Source organism: Mugil cephalus, chromosome 17 (assembly GCF_022458985.1).
Source record: "Mugil cephalus isolate CIBA_MC_2020 chromosome 17, CIBA_Mcephalus_1.1, whole genome shotgun sequence".
NCBI lineage: Eukaryota > Metazoa > Chordata > Actinopteri > Mugiliformes > Mugilidae > Mugil > Mugil cephalus.
Window position 1 is genome coordinate 18798702 of NC_061786.1, and position 21400 is coordinate 18820101.

Consider the following 21400-nt stretch of genomic DNA (forward strand, 5'->3'; position numbering starts at 1 on the left):
CATTTGTACTTTATTCACTTTACTGTTACAGTCGTGAAAACCAGCTGCAATAGAGGAAGTGACCATATATGATCATTTGCCTTATTTTAACCCAGCTTTTGTTCTTCTTTCAGTGCTGCACCTGAGGGCTTGGATCTTTTTGTTTATAAATTACATTGTATTATTTATTAATATTTATTGTTTTCACATAGGGAGGGCACCAATCAGCATCGATATATATATATATTTCTTTTTCCTTGGGGAGTGACTGGCAGCGCCCCTCCAGCAGATGCCGCTCTAGGCGCCTGTATCGACTTTTGGATATATTTGGATACTTGATAAATCTTTTGCATTTGTATTATTCTGTTTTGTGTTTCTTGTTCCTTCAAAGTGTCTCACACGTCACGCTGTTCACTTGTGTTAAATTTTAATTTAATTGTCCCCTGAAGACAAATAAAGGATGAGGAGGAGATTGTGTTTCGCTCAGAGAAGGCGAGTGTTGATGAGAATGGAGTGACCTCAGAGTGTCCCTGCTCCTCCCACCGCCCACAGACTCTGGTTATTAGGTTAATTAGTGATTCTTAATTGGCCGTAGGTGTGAGTGTGTGTCTGTCTCTGTGTGTTAGTCCTGTGATGGGACAGGCTGGTGGTTCCAAAACAAAATGTACGATTGAATGTTTCTCCTAATACTTGATCTCATCCTGTTGCCATGACGTTTAATATCAGGTTTTATTTTCATCATAAACAACAGAATTCTACACAAAAGGTAAAACAGAGACGTCTCTTTTTTATTTTTTTTGTTTTGTTGTTTTTTTTTTAACCGTTTTTATTCAAAGAATCATTGAGGAGCACGACCGGCTCAGGGTAAAGTAAGAATGCTACAAGCCTTAAATACTGCTCAGGTTAAAAAAAAAAAAAAGAATTAAACAAACAAAACAAAAAAAGATTTACAACCAGTTTCAAACATCACCAAATGGATTTGAGGTTTTTTGAGGGGGGGGGGCTAAAAAGCAAAATAAAACTCCATTAGATGTCATTTTGCGTGTCACCAAAAAGTGAAATGTGCATTAAAACACAGCTCACATGGAGAAAAGAGAGACAGAGCTCGGTGTCAGGTGAATGCAGATAAACTAATCTCAAAGTGATTGAAAAGATTAAAGATTACTGATAACGAGGCCTCCCTTTTGTTGAGTCCCATCACTCCCGTCACTGATCTGCTCCACAGCCACATCATCACGTCATGCACATCCTGCGCTTTTTATTAGCACAAGTCCTTTTTACAATCACACACACGTAAACATTAGAAAACTGAACATAAAAATCACATGGTTTATCAGACTGATGATACATTACGGGGACGTATCTACACGACGACGCTCACCAGGCCTTTTTTATTTAGACAGATTATGAGTTCCTTTATTAGAAGAAGAAGAAGAAGGAGAAGTGGTAACAGCAGTGCAGCTCAGTTAAGTCACTGTGGAGCGAAGCACTGATGCTATCAGAAAGGGTTCCTGCCCCATATGTACCTGTGCTAACTAAATCCAGATGTTTCCAATATATTTAAATTTAGCATTTACTCTAATTACAATATGCACAAGGGACAAATAATGTCTCCGTCTTTCTTACTGCCAGCAGTTGTTTCACATTAAAAACAACTGGTGACAGATTAATTTATTTATTTATTGTGTAGCAGTTTAAATCCTGCACGAGAGAAATGAACTCAGGACTGAAATCTTAGGGAGGAACTGGATAAAGTGGAATGGTGCGGGATTGTTGTGGAGACTTTATGCGCTCGGACTGAAGAGTGAAATTTTAAACATAAACCTTTAAGCCTGGTGTGATCATTCCGAGATAAAAAATATAGTTAACACACACACACACACGTCGTTTAAAAAACAATGCATAGCATAAACAGCATCGCAAAATCCAGCCGGACCGCACTTCATACTTTTAAACCTCAGCCGGAAGATTTGTTTCCAGAGGGGGAAAAGGAACGGGTGTCAGGATTTGTTGTTGTTGTTGTTGTTGGTTTGATCCGGACGGAGCCTGCTGCTCAGGTGGAGACAGTCTGAAGTGCTCCTGTTTTTAAAAAACGAGGAAAGGAGGGAGAATAGAAGAAGCGAGGTGTTTTCTGGAGGAGGAGGAAGAGGGTAATTTTTGGACTCCCTGCTCTAAACGCTGCTGCTGCTGCTGCTGCTCCTCCGACTCCACGGAGCTCGTATGGAAAGGAGGGGCCACGTGAAGCTCCGCGCCGCCTCTCTATGTGTCCTCCTCGTCCTCCTCACGGTTCACCACCATCCTCTTCCTCAGGGCTTCGTCGGAGAAGCCCTGGCCCTTGGGTTCTGGGCGGCCTTCGGGAGACCCTCTCCTCCTCCTCCAGACGTCGTCCTCGTCTTCCTCCTCCTCCTCGTCGTCTTCCTCGCCGTCGGCCTCCTGGTCTTCCTCCTGCTGCTGCAGTAACCGGGCCTGGTCCATGCTCTGCTTCTCTGCAGGACGACGTTTACAACAAACATTAGTTCCTGAATCACAAACTAAAAACTCAGATGATATGAACGCATATAAATGCAGAGTTTATAAAACTCACTCTGGTAGTAATCAGACGAAGAAAATCGGCGTGAAGGGAAAACGAAATCTGCGATGAACACCAACAACTGCGAAGAAAGAACAGAAATAACAATTAAACGGCCGACAAAACATAAAAAGACAAACTTTAACACGGTTTCACAAAACCGTGATGTGAAAGTTACTAATAGTAACGACTCACCAGACCCAAAGCGAGGCCGGAGAACAGAGTGGCCAGGCCAAAGATAACGTAAGAACCCCAAACAGGAATCCCCATCTGATCCGTCATGTAGTTGTGACAACGCTGCAAACAACAACAACAACAACAAACACATTTTCACACGTCGGTCTCCAAGTTACGTGCAGCATCTTTTCATTTGCACGTCACAAACATTAGCTGAAGAATTTTTAAACTAGAAACGCAGCAGAAGATTCATGGCTGGTTACAGTAAACGGCCACGACACGACTACAAGACAATCTGCAATTTCTGGTGCCGAGACGTCGGTGGCCAAGTTTTTGCAGCATCTTCTGCAACATCGTCACTATTTGAGCCTCTGTTTGGCAGCTTTTCAGCAGATTGATCAGAGAGCGGGGCTGAGTTTTAATTTTTTATGGGGGTGATAAAATTAAAAGGTTCCTTTCAGAGGAAGCAGTTGTACTATGTGTTAGTGGTGGGCGATACTAGGAATTTTGGTATCGATGTGATACCAAGTAAATAAGGGGCTAATATCGCAGATACCGATACTTCAGTAATTTTGCCTTTAGTTAGTGATAGTTGATAGTTTAGTTAGTTGATTATGATAAAACACAGGACAAACATTTTAGGCAAAAAAACCTTTTTAAAATATTATAATATAAAACTATTTAACACTATAAAAGTTAAATAATTCCACTTTTACTACACACAGTGGTTTTGTATGGAAGCCCTGAGCAGCCATGTGTTCACATACTATTTTTTTTCCGTTTTCTTGTGATAACAAGTTAATTTCCTCCATTTTCTACAGATCACGAGTCATTTATCTCGTTATATCAGGAAATCGCACTCAGTTTTCTCGAGATCTTGATATATTTAATTCGAGAGAGTTCTGTCAGGCCGACTGGTGGATGCCCTTAACACTATAACGTAGTAAAATAACAGCCTAATGTGAGGTTACTGTAAGGTTTGTTTTGTGCTTTAATGTTTGCTAGATAACAATTAAGTTTCTGGAGATCTTGAAAAAAAAACAAAGCTTCATTTTCCCGACAGATGTTTGGTTATTTATCTCGTTTTCTTAAGAAAACTCCAGAGCTAACGAGATAAATAATGCACGAATGCATGGCCACATAGGGCTTCCGTAGTTTTGGGAGAAAAAGTCATTAGAGCAAAATAAGAAAAAGGAGCAATGTGATAATAAATATAATAACTACTCAGACTTGGGAGAGAAGCTGCGCTCACATGAACTCTTAGTGTGAGGAGTCATTTATTGAACGTACAGAAGAGACACTGTAACAAAAGTATCAATCTCATCACGCTAGTATCGATTTAATACCGATACTAGCCTTGGTATCGATCAGCATATCTGAACAACACTAATACTTTACACACTGTAACTCACTGAGCCTCCAAGAGTGAAACGTTCACTTACCCGGATGAACATGGAGAGCTTGAACAGAGCAGACATTGAATTCATCCTGTCAAAAGAGAGAGGACGAGAAAGCACGTAATTCAACACACATTTATACAAAGCCTGAACACAACAGACAACAAGGGTCAGAGTGTTTGTGTGTGTTTCTCACTTTAACAGAAAGACGCCAAAAATAGAACAAATGTCTCATGTTGTTTTCTGCTATTTCAAGCCACTGAATGAGAAAATTGAATTTTCTGTTCTCATCACAAGTTCTGGGCAGAACAGGCTGAATCTACAAACTCACAAAAATGAGGACGGTCCGAACCAGGAGGAGACTGGCTCCAGAGTAGCCCATTTCTGCTCATCAACAAAGCTGAGGAAGTCTTCTTTGGTGCGAGCTCCTTGGTATTTCCGGAAGATCCCATCCTTACAACTGAAACGCACACAAAGGCACAAAGGTTTATCATTAGTTGCTAGACGTCACTGGCTACACATACATGGACACTAGTATCACATTAATAAAGATAAAGAAAATAACCACCTCAATCAGAACAGACGGGCTCAACTGATAATCTGTTCAGTGGGAAAATATTAGTTCCTATGGGAATATATCTAAATTCTTTCTGAGCAGGTTTTAACCCTGTGGTTTAACCATGGACAGTTTGCAGGACGGACAGAAATACAGTGTTAACTAAACCACCAGTTATTCAGAATCGTCCATCTCTTTGAATTAATGAGGGCAACAGTCAGTACGTTTACATTCACACGAAAAAAAAACAAATGACTGCCTTAATCCGACTTTAACTGGACAGCTTAAGTGCATGTAAACACCTTACTAAGACACCCAGATAATTCAGCTGGAAATTGATTTTCTCCAGCATGTATACACCTCAATCCGACTTTAACTGGACAACACGTATGCGCACATTTCCTCGGAACAAAAACATCCAAGAAAGTCGGTCGCAGTAGAAGAAGGTGACAGAGCCGGTAGAAGAACCACCTGAGGGATAGCGCCATCTTATCTGCACCATAAGTAGCGCAGCATTATGTAGGAGATTAAAAAAGACGTCTGCCCCAGGCGCATGAACGACTTTTGTTTATTATATGATGTAATAGGTCAACCTGGATGAGGGCCGTGTTAACCAGCTGACAAGACACATATCGCCACCTAGTGTGGAGGAGGAGTACACGTTCCCGTCAGTTGTTCGATTTTCTTCGTTGCATGTAAACTGGGACAAGAAACATATTCAGAAAGTCAAATTGGGTCGGTCTTTCTTGTCTACTTCTATTAAATAAGATATGTCTGAGGGTAGAGTTTTTGGAAGATGCTTCGCTGCTCATACTGCTTTGTGAGTTCTAAGAGACTGGTGGGAAGTTTTAATATGAAGCACTGTGGGTAAAACCCCTCAGAATCTTGCTGGACTTGTTTCTGTAAGAACAAGAAACTGGTGCAACTAATTGCCACTAATTTACCCACAGACTTTCCTATTTCTACTTCAAATTCCTGCTACTTGGATGAGCAGCGCAAACATCTTGTCAAAACTCTACGAGGGCCTTGTTTTTTCCCCCTTAACACCTTTTGGAAAGTTAGAGGAAAAAACTTCTGATATATTTCAGCAGATTTGACGCATCCAAAACGTTTTCCTGTGATGTTTAGAGGCACACAAACAAGTGAATCTTATCAGATCGTTATAAGAACACTTCATGTGTTGCAAAAGGCACAAGCGGTCCGGCAGAGACGATGAATTTGCAAAAAGTGAAAGGATGACACAGAAAACTGCAATTTTGCAATGAAAATAACTGCAATCCATCATTTGTAATCCACTGTTTTAAAAAGAGAAGTGGACAAAACACAACACTGAGACCCAGTACGTAATTTAATAACAATAAATATAGTTAATTCAATGTAATCATTCTCCTAATTTATTTGTTGTTCTTCACACTAAAAGAAACTGAAAAATTCCGGAGTTGTCATTACTTATAAGTTATAATTCTGTTATGTTACACTTGAGATCAAATTGGGCGGAGACTCCTGCTTCTAGATGATGATGAAAAGGCCCAGTTGCTACATCTGGTTGTTGGATGACTGCATCAGTAGTCAGATGTTTGATGCTATCAATATGACGACAGTAACAGAAGTCAAACTCCTCTTTACTACTCACACCACAACTGACACAGGATTTAAGCCGAGCAGTCGACTCAACCACTAATCTATAGAAAAGCAGCTTCATTATGAGCATCTTTAGCTTTTGGCTGCTTTCATTTGCTACAGCAGATTACTACACAAGAGATATTCCCGTCCCAGTTCAACAGGACTTCAATCATAAAATATCTGATACATAACCAGTCCCCGAAGACACATACTCATTTCAAAATGTCCACGTGACGAACGAAAAGGAAGTGGAGAAATTAGGTGATCTACAAAGTCGTAGGTTTGTAGACCGCACGTCTAAGCAGGGCACCGTCTAGGCCAACAATGGCGGCAGGGACGAAGCAATGAAAAAAAAACACAGAATTGTACAAGTACTTACTGGTAAATGGTAGGAAGTGAGGTTATGATGAATCGCCCGCTCAGACCTTAAAGAGGAAGGAGACGAGTGCTGTCAGTGTGCAGGTCAGGAAGGAGCATTTTGACTCATGACTTAACTAAAAGTAAATTAAAAGATATTTCAGACTTGATAGGCCGACTAACGTTCTGCGAGTCACCACTGCTGCACCATTTATTCAAGGCCAGATCACATGTTTGTAACTCAATAAATTCTTCAAAAGTAGAATCTAATAGTTGACTATTGTTCTCACATTACAACCTATGGGACAAAATTAAGAGATGCCATCAGTTTATCTGTCTGGAGGTCGTATCTTTTCGTCTTTACATATAAATATCATGTGATTTAAGTCACTTGATGAGATAAAACATATTTTAAAAGATCAAAAGTACATGTACCGTAGTTCTCTTCCATACACCGACATACACTGATGCAGGATTTTAACCGCACTAACACTAAACTCCTTGATGTACACTTTTGTGACCCACTTCTTAGCCCCCATTTTGTCCGTGTGTTGACATTCAGATATAAATAAATAACCTAATTTCTGCTTGATTGCTGCAAAAATAACGCTCAGTTGCCAGTTCTTCACACGGAAAGATGAACTAATGTTTATCTATTTTTGGGCTATTTTGGGAGGGGCGTCGTTGGTGGAGCTGTTGAGTTAACCCGGTTTGGGTGGATAACGTGTTTATATTACACTTAAAATTACAAAAGGGGAGGCTGAACAGCTTTAGAAGAGGAACAAACACATATTTGAACAACTGAATCACAGGGTTCCTGCAGGTTTGAACAAGTGAAGTTTAAGACTTTTTTTAAGACCATTGTGGATTAAATTTAATACATATATAAAGTACAAAAAATAAAGAAAATCAGAAACCCCGAATTAACAAATAACAACCATGGGATGGGCTCCACAAATGAGGAACAGAAACATAACAGGGCAGGGCCAGATAAGTCATGCTGCAAATAAAGTGGAGGATTTAAGACTTCACTAATTGTAACTTAAGACTTACAACGCAAAATATTCTTTTATTTAAGACTTTTTAAAGGCCTTAAATTGGGATTATCACATTTTAAAGGCTTTTTAAGACTCTGCGGAGACGCCGGAGTCAACTCACCTCTGGTGTCCATCATAAAAGGAGGGGAAAGGTCGTTGAGACTCACCAGGTTGCTCTGTCACGTCCACCTTGGCTATGTTGACTCCCATGTCCTCCCCCCAGTCCGCAAACTCCTTCCACACCGGCTGCAGCTGCTGACATGCTGGACACCACGGTGCGTAGCTGGGGGGGTGCACAAAGTGTACGATCACTCACACATGGAGATAATCACCAAAGCACCAGCTGCCAGTGCACTTAATTAGCCTAGTTAGTTACATATAACTCAAACTAGTTAGATAAAGGTGGCCGTTGTGCACATAGTTGGGTATTTGGACATGAAACAGAAACAGACAAATAAAAAAAACACACTAATAAGGGAATACGGACGTGGATATTTAGACATGCTGAAAGCCAAACTGACAGACTAGCTAGATAGTTAGCGGTTAGCATTGGATGTTAGCAGAGCCACTGACAATTCAATCATCCATTCTCCTGTCAGGATTTCCTCCCAGTTGCTGTCGGTTAGTTCTTTGAGGCTGTCCGACTTGGCAGCGACCGACGTCAAATATATCCACAGGAAAAGAAGGCATGTCCACGAGCCGCGTTTTGTTGGTGGAGAAAACATTGTTGTGGTGACCGTAGTTGCTGCTAGCCCTAAACCTAGCGGGGAGCAGACACGCCGTACGTCAATCAGCCGCTCACTTCCGGTTTGCGCCCTTACGTCCGAGTCAGCTGATCAGTTTTCAAATCTGAAAGCAGGAAGTCAAATTATTCTTATTTATTTTTGTATTAGCAGATTTAGTGTATATTTAATGTATAAAAAAAGCATTGTGGTATACAACCTTCACGATAGCTTTTTGTTAGATAGATAGATAGATAGATAGATAGATAGATAGATAGATAGATAGATAGATAGATAGATAGATAGATAGATAGATAGATAGATAGATAGATAGATATTTGAGTGTCCAGTAGCTTGTACACAAACATACACAGACATCAAGATGTCATGGAGGAGATGCCAGGATGTATATTTCATGTAAATTGGACTAGACTCGATTGGAAACTTTTTTAATGTAAGTTTTACTTCTAAAATTTACAATTTTGTCTTATTTTATTTTATTTTATTTTATTTTATTTTATTTTATTGTCCCTTCCTGTACGTGGTGTCTGTGTTAGCAGACCAGTCCAGTTTGTTGTTGAGGTGCATGTATCTATCTGAAAAGGCAGATCTTGACAATCATATAAAGTGCAAAGTCAAAACACCAAACAGTGTATAACATTATTTTTCTTTTCCTCTACTCCTGCTTTCATCAGGATTTGACATTTTTAAGGCAAATGTTTCATTATTTACATGATCTGTAAATGTCTCTTATCAGCAGGTGGTGCTGTTGTATAACCAAACTCACACTGAAGTGCATTTGTGTGTTAGTTTTACTTGTGCACAGCTTCCTAGTATGACTTATTTACAAAGGTTTTCACAAGCTGCACTTAACAACTCAATTAACTGTTGGTGAATCATTTAGTTTTGCTCAGGAGGCCTGTTTTATGTAAGATAATAAGGAGCTGCCATAGTAGAAAGGGCCGGATGTGACCTAAATGCACTTACTAATAACAAAACATATATTAGACTTACTATTTACTTTCTTATTTCTTGAAAATTCACAAACAGTTAGTATTTATTGAAAGATGTACCAAAATTTAAAACTGCACTATGGCTGTGAAAAAAAAGAAGAAGAAAAAAGAGTATGAGCATCTGCCTGGCAACAGCCAAAACTGTCTAATTACTGACCATTAATAAAGACATCAGGTACAAGTCACGCATCATTCACGAAGGCCGCTTATTAAAAATGTGATCAAAGGCTGTTCGCACTCACTAATTGCACTAATTGTTCACTTCATTTAAACTGTTAGAGGGCGTACGGAGGCCTGTTAACTCAAGTGTCCTTCGGTTTCTGTCTTCAAAGCTGCAAGTGTTGTTCATTTCTTCCATCTGACACATTTAAATTTCACTGTAGCCCTTAAGGCTGTATGTGTCTGTACTAACCTGAACTGACAGATACATAAAATCCCACTGACGCATAAAATTTGACAACTCCAGAGCTCAAAATCTGCTCACTTCAGTGTGCAGAACATCCTTCTTTCCTGCCATTCTTTTTCCAAGATGTCTTCTCTTTACTTTATTATCACAAAACATGAGCATTTCATCCAAACGGGCTTAAAGAAAACATTAAATGTATCTAACAGTGCAACCATAGGCTTATGTGGGGGGAGAAATTTCTGCTTTGCACTGTACAATGTGCAATCAAACTGTCAAATCTTTTAAAAGATCACGCATCTCACTCATGGGTGACACCTTAACTGACCAGAAATGCCAATTATCCTTTTTTTACTGCAGAGGTTATTTCTTATTTATTGTTTTGTTGAAGCTGCAGGAAAACTGATGACAGCGGACGTCAGTGCAAGCTCAGACGGTGCTGTCAAACCACACATAGCATACATAAGTCTGTCCTTCACTCTCAGTGTACCGAGAGAATATGTTTATCCCATCAAACGCCTGTAGTTTCGTAACTCCCATTGTTTTGAGCGTGTGCCCATGTCTGTGAGTAAGACTCTTGTTTCTCTGCGTGAGAGGACATCACTCCGAGCAAATCTGCAAAATGAGAGCAGTTATTATTGCTGGGAACCTGCAGGCAGATTGCAAAGGCAGCCGGTTATCAGTGCACCTCACGCTCTAAAAATACCCTGCAGATGACATCCTTTTGTGCCCCTACCGTCGCCCCCTTTCTCCAGCCATCAGCTCTGCTCCACTTACAGCACAGAATGAATCTCCTTCCTGGCCAGCAGTCATATGCTCTTTTCCTTTAACTTCATGTGGCAGTGAGGAAAATAAGTGGCAGACCGGGGAGTTGTAACGCTGTTTAGTGTAGTTCTTTCAAACTCCATTGTGGTGCTCAGCTTGCTGCTGGTTAGTGGTAAATGTACCTGCCTCCAACTTTTTAATGCCCCTGACTTTGCCCCCTGAGAGACTCTCTGATGTGGCCACAAACACACACTTGGCTGTGGAAGATTTTTTTTTCTAATTTTACATTTAATTCGCAGTTGATTAAACTGTTGATAGCTGGCCAGAGGTGGGTTGTTGCCATGGTAACTGCCTGGCTACAGTACAGCCTGTAGATGCTAGTTTATGAGACATTTCAGAGGCTGCAGTCCTTTAAATGTTTTTCTCTTTGAACATTTTTCTTTAGTGGCCACTAACCCTAACTCAAGCCGTTATTGTACTGTCTGTCTCCCATTTCTTTAGATTTTCTTGGCTGTCCATTATTGCTCTTGTTCACAAGGACATGGGACTTTCCATAATATTTGCCATAAACATATAGAAACAGAAAGTTTTTGCGCCATGGCAGATGGAAATGTAACAACCGAGCCAATTTTTGCAAATTATGTTTCAGAATCACCACAACCGCACAACCGCATTTAATAATGTGAATATAGTCAGTTCTGTTTTGGTGTATCGCCACAAGTGGGAAGCACACTACAATTTCGTCCCACGTGTCAATGCAGTCGACAGCAGGTGCTTTCCATCAGCAGTAAACAACAACACACCTGTTCGACGTCTTTTAGCAACAGCATTTTAGAAAGTCTCAGAAGTCACAATGAGAGCAAACAGAAATGATAAACATTTAAATAAACAGAAATGTCAAATAAAAGAATATTCTAACCATTTCAATTGTAGATGATTGCAAAGCTACTGGTGTGACTTATTCACCGTGGGAAACATGGCTTATTAATTATTGACAGGATTTAGCTCTGCATGGATGATGTCCAAACTATAAAGACAGCAACAGTTTCTAGTCGGGTGGGGTTTGTATTGTTGGGTTAAGTCAGTCTATATTAGTCTGCAACCGAGCTACACAGGTAGAGTTTATCTGAAAATCTGTCAGAGGCTTTGTTATGAGAACTCCACTTCATTAATACAAGCTCTATTTACCCTTTGGCCTCTTATGTGCAGAAAACAAACAACCCAATAGTGACATGTCATCTCCTCATGAAGTAAACAGAGCAGACAGTTTAAACATCTATCCATGTTTGGAACTGTGTTTCCAGCATTAACTTTAATTTTACCTCCAGTTAGGCCTCGAATTCTTCATCTTAGCTGCTGAATGCATTGCAAAACAATGAGCTAAAAGATCCTAAAAGTTTTAACATGGAGTGGACAGATGACATCACTTTTACTAGTGATCTCCACGGTGGCCCTGAAGGTCAGAACACAATGACGTTGCAGAAAACTCAACAACATTTCAGAAAACACAGCAACATTTCAGAAAACACAATGGCATTTCAGAAAACACGACATTTCAGAAAACACAACGACACTTCAGAAAACACAACTACATTAAAGAAAACACAATGACATTACAGAAAACACAATGATATATCAGAAAACACAATGACATTTCAGAAAACACAACGACACTTCACAAAACACGACACTTCAGAAAACACAACTACATTAAAGAAAACACAATAACACTTCAGAAGACACAACTACATTAAAGAAAACACAATGACACTTCAGAATACACAACGACACTTCCGAAAAAACGTAATTTCAGAAAACACAACGACATTACAGAAAACACAATGACATTTCAGAGTAGGGAAATGGAAATGTCTGATTTTCTGAAATGTGTGTGTGTTTTCTGAAATTTTGTTATGTTTTCTGAAATGTCATGGCGTTATTTCCAGCGCGAAAACACTCATCTCTCTCCTCCCTCCATTGTTGTTTACGTTTGTGTCCCTGCATGATATTACACAGGAGTTGTCCTAATGCTGAAAACGTGACTTGTTGCATATGTGATGTTAAACCCTGAGACGCAAGAAGAAAGCAGAAATATAAAATGGGAAAAAGTAGTAATGTACATTTACTTGGATAAGCAACTTTAATCTCATTATTGCTTTGGAAATAGTAACCAGACAATAAAGTCCACTTAATATTTTACATTATATTTATAAAGTCTGTCCGTGCATGGGAATGTTTGTGAGTGCATGTTGTAGGTCTAAAAGTGCCACTGTGGTGGGTATTTTGACATTTCCTTGCATCATGCATAGTGTACATAAAGGCTCATCTAATTTCAAATTTCTAATCTGAATGGAAAAAAAGGACATTCACTCTGGTGCCTCCTCTGCAGGTACCTCACCAACAGTAAACCTGCAGCTGTATCTCAGATGTAAATGCCTTCAGTCCTCCATTTTCTATCGTGCAGCTCTCTGAAGCAGTCAACGTGACAGCTGATGGTTTCCAGTGAGTTCAAGGTTTCAGGAGTGATGAGTGAGAAGTGGCAGTGCGTGGGAGTGAGGATGTAGAGAATCACAGAGGCTGCACAACACTCTCTGGTAGTGATCTTCGATACCACCGATTTCTGTTCCCATCCAGCAGAGTAAAATTGAGGCTGGTATCGGCGATACTGATCCAATACTGATACTGTAAATACACCCTAATGTGTCTGGTAAATCTAAAAAAACAAGAAGTGTATTTCAAATCATAGCTTCATAAAGAATACAGGACATCATTATTATTTTAAATTTGTAAAATATATAGTCGAAATAATACAACAAAAGAAAACCAGAGGAGACAATCGTACGAAATATGTGAAAATTGTGTTTCACACAAAAAAGGACAAAAGTAAAATAATAGTAAAATAATAAGACCATTAAAATGAATTATTGTTCAACTATTAAGAACTGCTATAAAATGAAAAAATGAAAACTTACATCTTAATTCTGACACTAGTGATGTGTGGATCGATACTGAAATATTGATACTTCTGATACCAGGTCTTTATGCTCTAAAATCGATTCAAAATATCGATTCTTTCGATACTTCAGTTTTAGGTTGCACCATATTTGTTGTGAAACTCTTAACATAAGATATTAAAAAGGTGAAAGACTCTCAGGGTGTTCGGAGCTTTATATTGAAGAGAATCTGACCAACTAGGGAATGGACTGAGCTGACTGGTTCTGAACTGGTCATGTGTTTCATGGACGCCATGTTAGATACATCTAAGCAATATTCACCCATAGAGAAGTGGCAATAACAGAGAATAAAACTGGATTAAAAGTTAAAATAAACCACAGTGCTCAGCTCCAGCACAGGATCAGGAAAACATGGGGGAAAGTTATGGGAGCAGAAGATTAAAAGAAGAGCTGGATGTCAACTGATTTCACCCTAATATATGAGGTAAATGTCAGTTTCTCAAAAACGCCCAACGATGCTTTACAAATGAATGAAGTTTGAAGCTAACCAAGTCTTATGCTAGCCTTATGCTAGCTACTTATCAAGACTAAAGGCTTAGAAAAACATTTATAGGCCTGTTAATGGTGAAAATAAGACTTTTATTTAAACGTAGCACATCCACCCCACAGGGTTACACTGTAGAATCGTCCCTCCGAGGTAGCAAACATGGCGCCCCTGATTTGAGTTGGTCAGCAGTTGCTGCAAATATGTTTGAAAGGACCCATGAGAGCCTGAAGAACATGAGTTCAGTTTGTAATCAGCAAAGAGTCTCTTTGAAATTATGTCAGTGAAAATCAAATTAAAAGCTGTTTGTTTCCCAGCACACAGACCAAAACAAAAAAAAAACTGTCTATACATCAGAGCAGAAAGGGCCTTGTGTGAGGCACTTACATGTAAATGCCAGCTGCTTCAGCATCAGCATCAACATCTGGAGCCACCGGAGCGCTCCTAATTACCTGTGAGAATTCATATTTTGCCCCACGTCGTCTCATACGACTCATTCATTTTTACAGCGAGCGCCTCCCGTGGTGTCGGACTCTCCAGAGGGACTCGCTGCCAACTGCTCAACACGCTGGAAGCTGCAGGCAACATCATGAGAACAATTTTACCGTGGATAACTTAATGTGATGTTAATTACATGACGGCGTGTCTCGTAAGCGCAGGCAGGTGTTGATTAATGAATTTTTAACATTTTATTTTGAGTTAAAGAAAATGTGAAGAGAGTAAAGCTTCTCTTTAAATTTATATTTTTTTGCTAAAAGTGGGTGAAACTTATCTCCGTTTCAAACATGGTTGATAAAAATGCTGTAAGTTGCGTTATATCTACATTCTGTGCCATAAGTGAGTCGTGCTTGAAATGGATGTAAAACTGTAAAAAAGTACTTCTTTCCACCAATCTTCACTCTTTTTATGTTATAATTTTTTCTCCCTCAGTGCGAAATCCAAATCATAGTAATTGCCTTTGTGGCAGAAATAACTTCTCCATCTCCTCTCATATAAACTATAAATCACTCTACATTCCCAAACCACATTAAGGAGCATAATGTTCTTTTCTCCCCCCACATTACTGAAGGCGTCGCAAACAGTATCTGCAGCCCACAGAAGTGTCAAAGCGTCGAGCAACCGAACCCTCCAGCCGCTGATTAATGAGTCGCTATCCTCCGTTAGCTCCTCGGGCCTCTTAAGCCGCCACTCGATCAGCGTTTGTGTTTGTGTCGGTGTCATCCGAGGGACGATGGCGGATTCAACCCATATGTTGCGCCCTGAATGATAAATTGTTTGTTTCCTTGACGGTACCCATTAATTACGCTCCTCAGATGGCCACTGAGATTGGTAATACTAATTACCGAATGTTGGAAAATGTGGAATTTGTCAACACGCTGAAGCCTTTTTTTTTCTTTTTTTTTAAATTTTGCTCTCAAGCGCAGTCATTAATCACAATCCTCCAGCTGAGAAAGGTGTTTAAAAATTGATAAGGTTTCCTGGTGCGTTTTACGTGACACCCTGCGCCTCCCGCTACCCCTCCCTGGAAGCTTTCTCCTTTGTCCTCTTGTGTATTTGCCTCTGTTGTGCTTAATTGCAGACATGGAAGGAGGCAGGTGTTGGAGAGGAATATTCACAATCCTCTCTGCCTTAAATCCACCGCCTCCCCACATTTCAGACATAAGAGCTTTAGGAGTTTCAGTGCAAACGATATTTATTCTTCATCCTGGAGGAAACAGACTATTTACATCATGTGCGATAAAAAAAACGACTTCAAAGATGATTAAAATAGCTGCAAATAGTTTTTAAAGTTATAATTAAAATTTAGCTCATAAATATGCACTGATCAGGCATAACATTGTAACCACCTTGTGTAGGTCTCCTTAGTGCCTCCTCTATGGTGGATCATCCCACAGATACTTGATCATTTTGGGATCTAGTGAATTCAGAGGCCAGGTCAGCACCTTGTTATGATGTACGACTGTAAATTAAGGAGCTAAGGAACCATGCAACGTTAACACTCAAGTGGCACATGTGATATCTTGTGGAATAAATTTGTATTACGCCACCTGTCATCCATCCACAAACAAGGAAGAAGGAATTTATCACTTAACAAGTGAAGAAAACAATGATGCTACTGAAGATTAGTCTGTGTTTGATTTCCTCCTCAATAATTTAAAGGAAAATGTAAGTTAACGTGCAACGCTCGGCTTATGGTGCATCTTCTCACACGTCACTTAGTCTCAGTTTGGTTTCCTCTTTAATCCTCTTTGTGTGTGTTTGTCTTTGCGCGTCCGTGCACTGCTGCAGTGCTGCGAGGTTTATAGTCTGCAAAGTGGCGGCGTGTCGCAGTGTGGCGTGCAAGAAAGGAGAAAGGGAGGGGACGCCGAGCGCACCGAGTGACATAAGAGACGGAGTTGCTGTTAAGAACTGGATCATTCGGGCAGTGGGTCACTGGGCCGGGAAGCACCTTCGATTCTGCTGAGCTCAGCTTACTCCCCCGACTCCACACCCACCAGCGGCTCTCAGATTTAACCGTCCTAATGTTTATTGATTTTACTATTTCCACTAAGGCTGTGAAGGGAATAAATCACTGATTCAAAATGTGCCACAGCGTTAAGATTAAGAGGGAATTAACTTTTATTTCCTCATGTCTGACTTCCCCAGAAAAGCTTAATCTTTATCAAACGCGAGTGGCTACTTCGTCTGTTGCTCGGCTTCTGTCGGCTAAACTTTAAAGAGAATCTGCCCTGTTTGTATTTTTTTGCAAAGCAGCATAAACGTGCTGCATGCTGTACACTAGCTCGGGAGACGTTAATAGAGTGTAGCCTTGTCATGAGGCTCTGTAAATGTGTCAGGCAGCAGCAGCAGCAGCAGGGGACATCCAGTGTCTCTAATTGGATTTCTTTTTTTTTATTACACGTGCAGATGAAGTTCTGGATTCATTTGGAACAAAAGATTTTTTTTATTCTGTTTCGTCCTAAAAAAAAAAAAAGTTCATCTTGTTCCTTTCAATTACCTGAAGAGCCAAGGATCTGAGGACTGCGATGACAGAGCTCTAGGAGCAGTCTTGGCAAATACAGACTGTGTTTTCTCTGGTATGGATCAACACCAACATCCTTTGCTCACGGGAGCTTGAGATGCTAGAGACTGTTAGTAGAAATTCCTCGTCCAAGGCCTCTGTGTGGATTCTGCTTTTTGGTGTTTTAAGCGGCCTTTCGCATTGGTGGTTGCTGACGGTGAGGTTGGATCAGGGCAGTAAACTAATCCAGAACAGGGAGTTGCCCAAGTCCACAGGTACATCATTTAATTGTTATGTAGCGTCCTGCTATAAATAATATGTATTTACATGTGTTTGGTTTACAAATATTCAGTATATTTTGAAATATTGCCTGTTAAATTAGTTCTATGGTGAAACAAGCTTGAATTACTACTGAGAAAGTAATAAGTGTACTTCATTTGGGGGAAGATACTAAAATGTCCCATGTTTTTAATGGTCTGTGAATGTCTCATGATGTTTCTTTTGTTTATTCGAGTAACCAGGTATCAATCTGTTATTAGCCAATGATGTGGGTCAACTACCTTCCGGGTTCTGAAGGGGGTGGGGCTAAAAAAAAGAGAGGGAACGAGGCTCGTGCTAGTAACAGGGACCGGGGTAAAAAGAGTGACCACACCACGGAAAAGTAGGTGTAAGCGATTTTCGAAACCTTTGAAAGTTACTGTTGTTGCTAAAACCTCAAACCGGAGGGTTTGTTTGTGTGTTACCGGTGCCAAATGTGGAAGTGAGCCGAGTTCAGAGCTGTTTCAGCCGGGAATTGTACTGAATGTCCGCGACGCCATTATCGTTGTGCATAGAGCTAACTCGCAGTTAGCCTCGTCCCCGCTAACTGGGAGAAGGAGGCCGCGTGTGCGCCACGTTTCCTGAGTGAGTATGGGCATTATCCGAACTGGTGACGATGTGAACATGTATGAGAATCAACAGTGAGTTTATTAGTGTCTTGAATTTATGCTTAGGGGACCTACATACTTACATGTCTGCGTGTCTGATGCTCAGGATTCACGCTGTCGCTGGAGAACCTTGCTTCTGCAGGAGGACGTGTCTCCAGGACTAGTTTTCTTCATCATCTCCATTCACCTTACTCCTCTGAACCGGGGGTTTGAGGAAACTGTGGTTATCCGTGAGTACTGAGAAACACTTTCACAAGGACCCAACATGCACACCAACGATATGGTACCATAACTGAGTTACAAAACCCCGGCTAATTTTTTATTTTATTTTATGGACTCAAAGGGAAACCAGGTAAAAGTAAAGGGTGTAATAAACAATCTCTTGTTGCAATGTGTATTTGCAGTCACAATGTTTATTTGAATGTGGTGTTATTAGGGCTATAGTGTGTTAAAGGTACATGCATGGGAGTATTAAAGCTCACAATAACAATTTAGCTGTAAAATAAGGTAACCAGGCCTCTCTGCATCCTATACATTATAAAGTTAATATTTTTTAGTAGACTCCCTCCAATTCAGCTCCCATGCTAAAGGTGTCATCATGTATAAGGGGCTTTACCATGATAATTCTCTAACAAATTTGAGTTGGTTGGGAGGGCTACAGTAATAATGTAACATTTATTTTTTTTAATATATTCCAATTTTTTTTTTAACAAAAATGATAAAACATGAAAATTGCGACGTATCTCCTTCTTCGTCCAAGATGTTGAAACAAAAAATACAACAGAAATGGACAGTTTGGATCCTTATTGATACAAAAGGGGCGTTTTGACCTGGATAATATCGATTTTTGGATCGATGTGAGGTTTATGCTCGTTTATTGTTTTGAACAAAATGTGTTGGTTGTGTCAGAGTGGTTGAATTCTATAATGGCTTATACATCAATGAACTCAGAAGAAAATGCGCTTTCTAGCAACATATTGGATGCAGTATTTACTCAAACCCAACTTGTGTACGACCCAGCGGAACGTTAAGGGGTAATTTACCAAATACAATTAGCAAAAAAGCATAACCTCCGCTAAGTTATCAAAAAAAATAGAAAATACTTTTGTCCATATCAGGGCATGAGACTTTTTACTACAGAGCAGATACTCCCTCCTGTTCCCGCCATACCCATTAATCCGTCCTTATAAAACCTCGTCTGATCACAGATTCATCCCACCTTTCTAAGAAGTCTTGTATTATGTCTGATTCTGCCTTCATCTCTCTGTCTGGTTTCAGCAACCCTGTAGAATTACCTTTGACAGGGAAAGAAATTTGGTTTCTATTTTTACCAGCTGGTTTCTGTGTCATGCTCTCAGGTCTTCTCAGGTTCTCCTGTTGAACCACGACAGACAGAGTTAACACATTAAAGTGGAAAAAATAAATAAAGTTCAATAAAAATAAAAAATAAAAATGTGGAAACAAAGAAGCTGGAACACGTTTTCTTTTTACAAGCAAGTCCCTCCTCAGATGTCCAACCCATAATATATTTAACATTATTAGGCATCCATATAAAGAATAAAGCCTGACAGAGCATCTCTCTGCTGTGGAGACTTACTGGCTGCACTACAGGCCATAATGTTATTAGAAAAGTTTTGTATTGCTGCTCTCTGCTGAACCTCACCTCTTAAAAGTATCATCCTTGAAAACTCTCTGATCCCAGAGGAGGGAGAACACAGAGAAGTTTAGGTGTGCACTCTACCTGAACCATCACTCAGTCTGTAGCTGAGGCACCACTGATTATAAAAAGGGAACGTGTTCTCCTGCAAACCTGCCATCTCTCAAAGTCAAGCTCACATACATTAACACAAAGAGCTCCGAGGACGCCGTTAACTGTTCGCGCGCTCTCACATTAACGCCGACACTCTGCGGATCTGAAGGCAAGAGCTGTTGAACATGTGCGACATTAAAAGACTGTGAAACAAATGGCACGCCGAGGACTCTCGTTCGCCGCTAATGGTGAGACATCTGAAACACGCAGACTGTTCATCTGTCCAGAGAATACTCGGCCTCGTTCACAATTAGATTTTAAGGCGACGCTGCTTTGTGTCCTTCTCTTTTATATCTGGATCTGTTCTCAGTCTTTGCTTATGTGGGGTGGAATTGAATTTGTGGATGGAGGATGTCTGCCAGATCCAGCAGTGACTCAGACCTCATATATCAGAAGCAGTTTATACAATTTTTCCTTGTGTTCTTTATTAATAGTATTCCACCAGTGTTAGCCAGCCAGTTCATTTTCATCTGCAGTTTGTTTGGTCTGAAACCAGTAAAATAAACAGATATTTAGACACACAACACAAAGGAATTTCACTTGACTTGGGGACTTGGTACAAATTTTGGAACAAGCTGTAAAGTTAGTTGCACAGATATTGAAGGACTTGAAGGTGTAGAGGGGGACGTAACAATTTCAAGTTTGGGTTGATGTATGCTGGGGTGGAGCTGAACCTGAATCACCTCTATTAGCTGCATTTAATGCAAAACATCAACCAATACGCCATATACATCCATAATTATTATAATGGCCAATTAAAGAATACTTATTTTAACACTTACATATCCTAAATTAGAAGTGTAACTAAAGAATGGATTTTTACACCTACTTTGAATGTTATGTATGTTTTTATTCCACATTTCACAGGAATATTTTCTTTTATTTCACTAACTTCTTCACCACCTGCGATGCTTAAATACTTCACATTTAATCGTTCACATTGACTGAGCATTAGGAAAGAGGTCTTCCAAAATGTCCTTGAAGGTTCTTAGTCATCCAGGTCTTGGTGCATCCACAAAACAAACTGAGATGAGGGCGACTGAACTTGCAGGGACTTGCAGTTTGCTGTTCCTTCTGTGTATACTGCAACACTCAGGCAGCTCGTCAATACATTAAATTGGGCATATGTAAAACCTTTTGGCATATTGGATATTGGCACAAACTCCCACTTGGACTGAGTTGACGTTAGCGCACATAAGTCACTGTGACTTCAAGTCCTTCCCACTCTCATGAGTCATGAGGCAATATCCCAGGAAATCCTTCAAATGTGAAACAAACGTTTATTTGAACTCAAGGATGAACTAGTTGGGCATTTTGGGCTATAACCGCAAAAAAGCAAACAAACATATAATTATGACAATTTCACATAAACATCTTGCCTATGTATTATGACATTTTATTGATTTTATTGATATTCTGCAAAAACTGTTATGTTAAATTTCTTCAGAGTTGTCCAGTTGAACCCGGAAGACAAATTCAGATTAGTGCCACCTGCTGGTTCAATGATGTATTTCCTTTTACATTGGTGCAGAACATATGTACCAGCTGACCATTAGCTGTTGTCTTT

General features: G+C 40.0%; 1 protein-coding gene across 1 annotated transcript; it reads right to left on the reverse strand.

The window, feature by feature from the left end:
• Positions 1-746: 746 nt before the first annotated feature.
• tmx1 (thioredoxin-related transmembrane protein 1) lies at positions 747-8506 on the reverse strand. Its single transcript, XM_047611660.1, has 8 exons — positions 8269-8506; positions 7863-7978; positions 6681-6726; positions 4454-4582; positions 4168-4213; positions 2744-2845; positions 2564-2630; positions 747-2465 (listed from the first exon to the last, which is right to left on the reverse strand). The coding sequence occupies exons 1-8, from the start codon at positions 8418-8420 to the stop codon at positions 2239-2241; spliced, it is 885 nt and encodes a 294-aa protein (XP_047467616.1). The 5' UTR covers positions 8421-8506; the 3' UTR covers positions 747-2238.
• Between the last annotated feature and the right edge of the window lie 12894 nt (positions 8507-21400).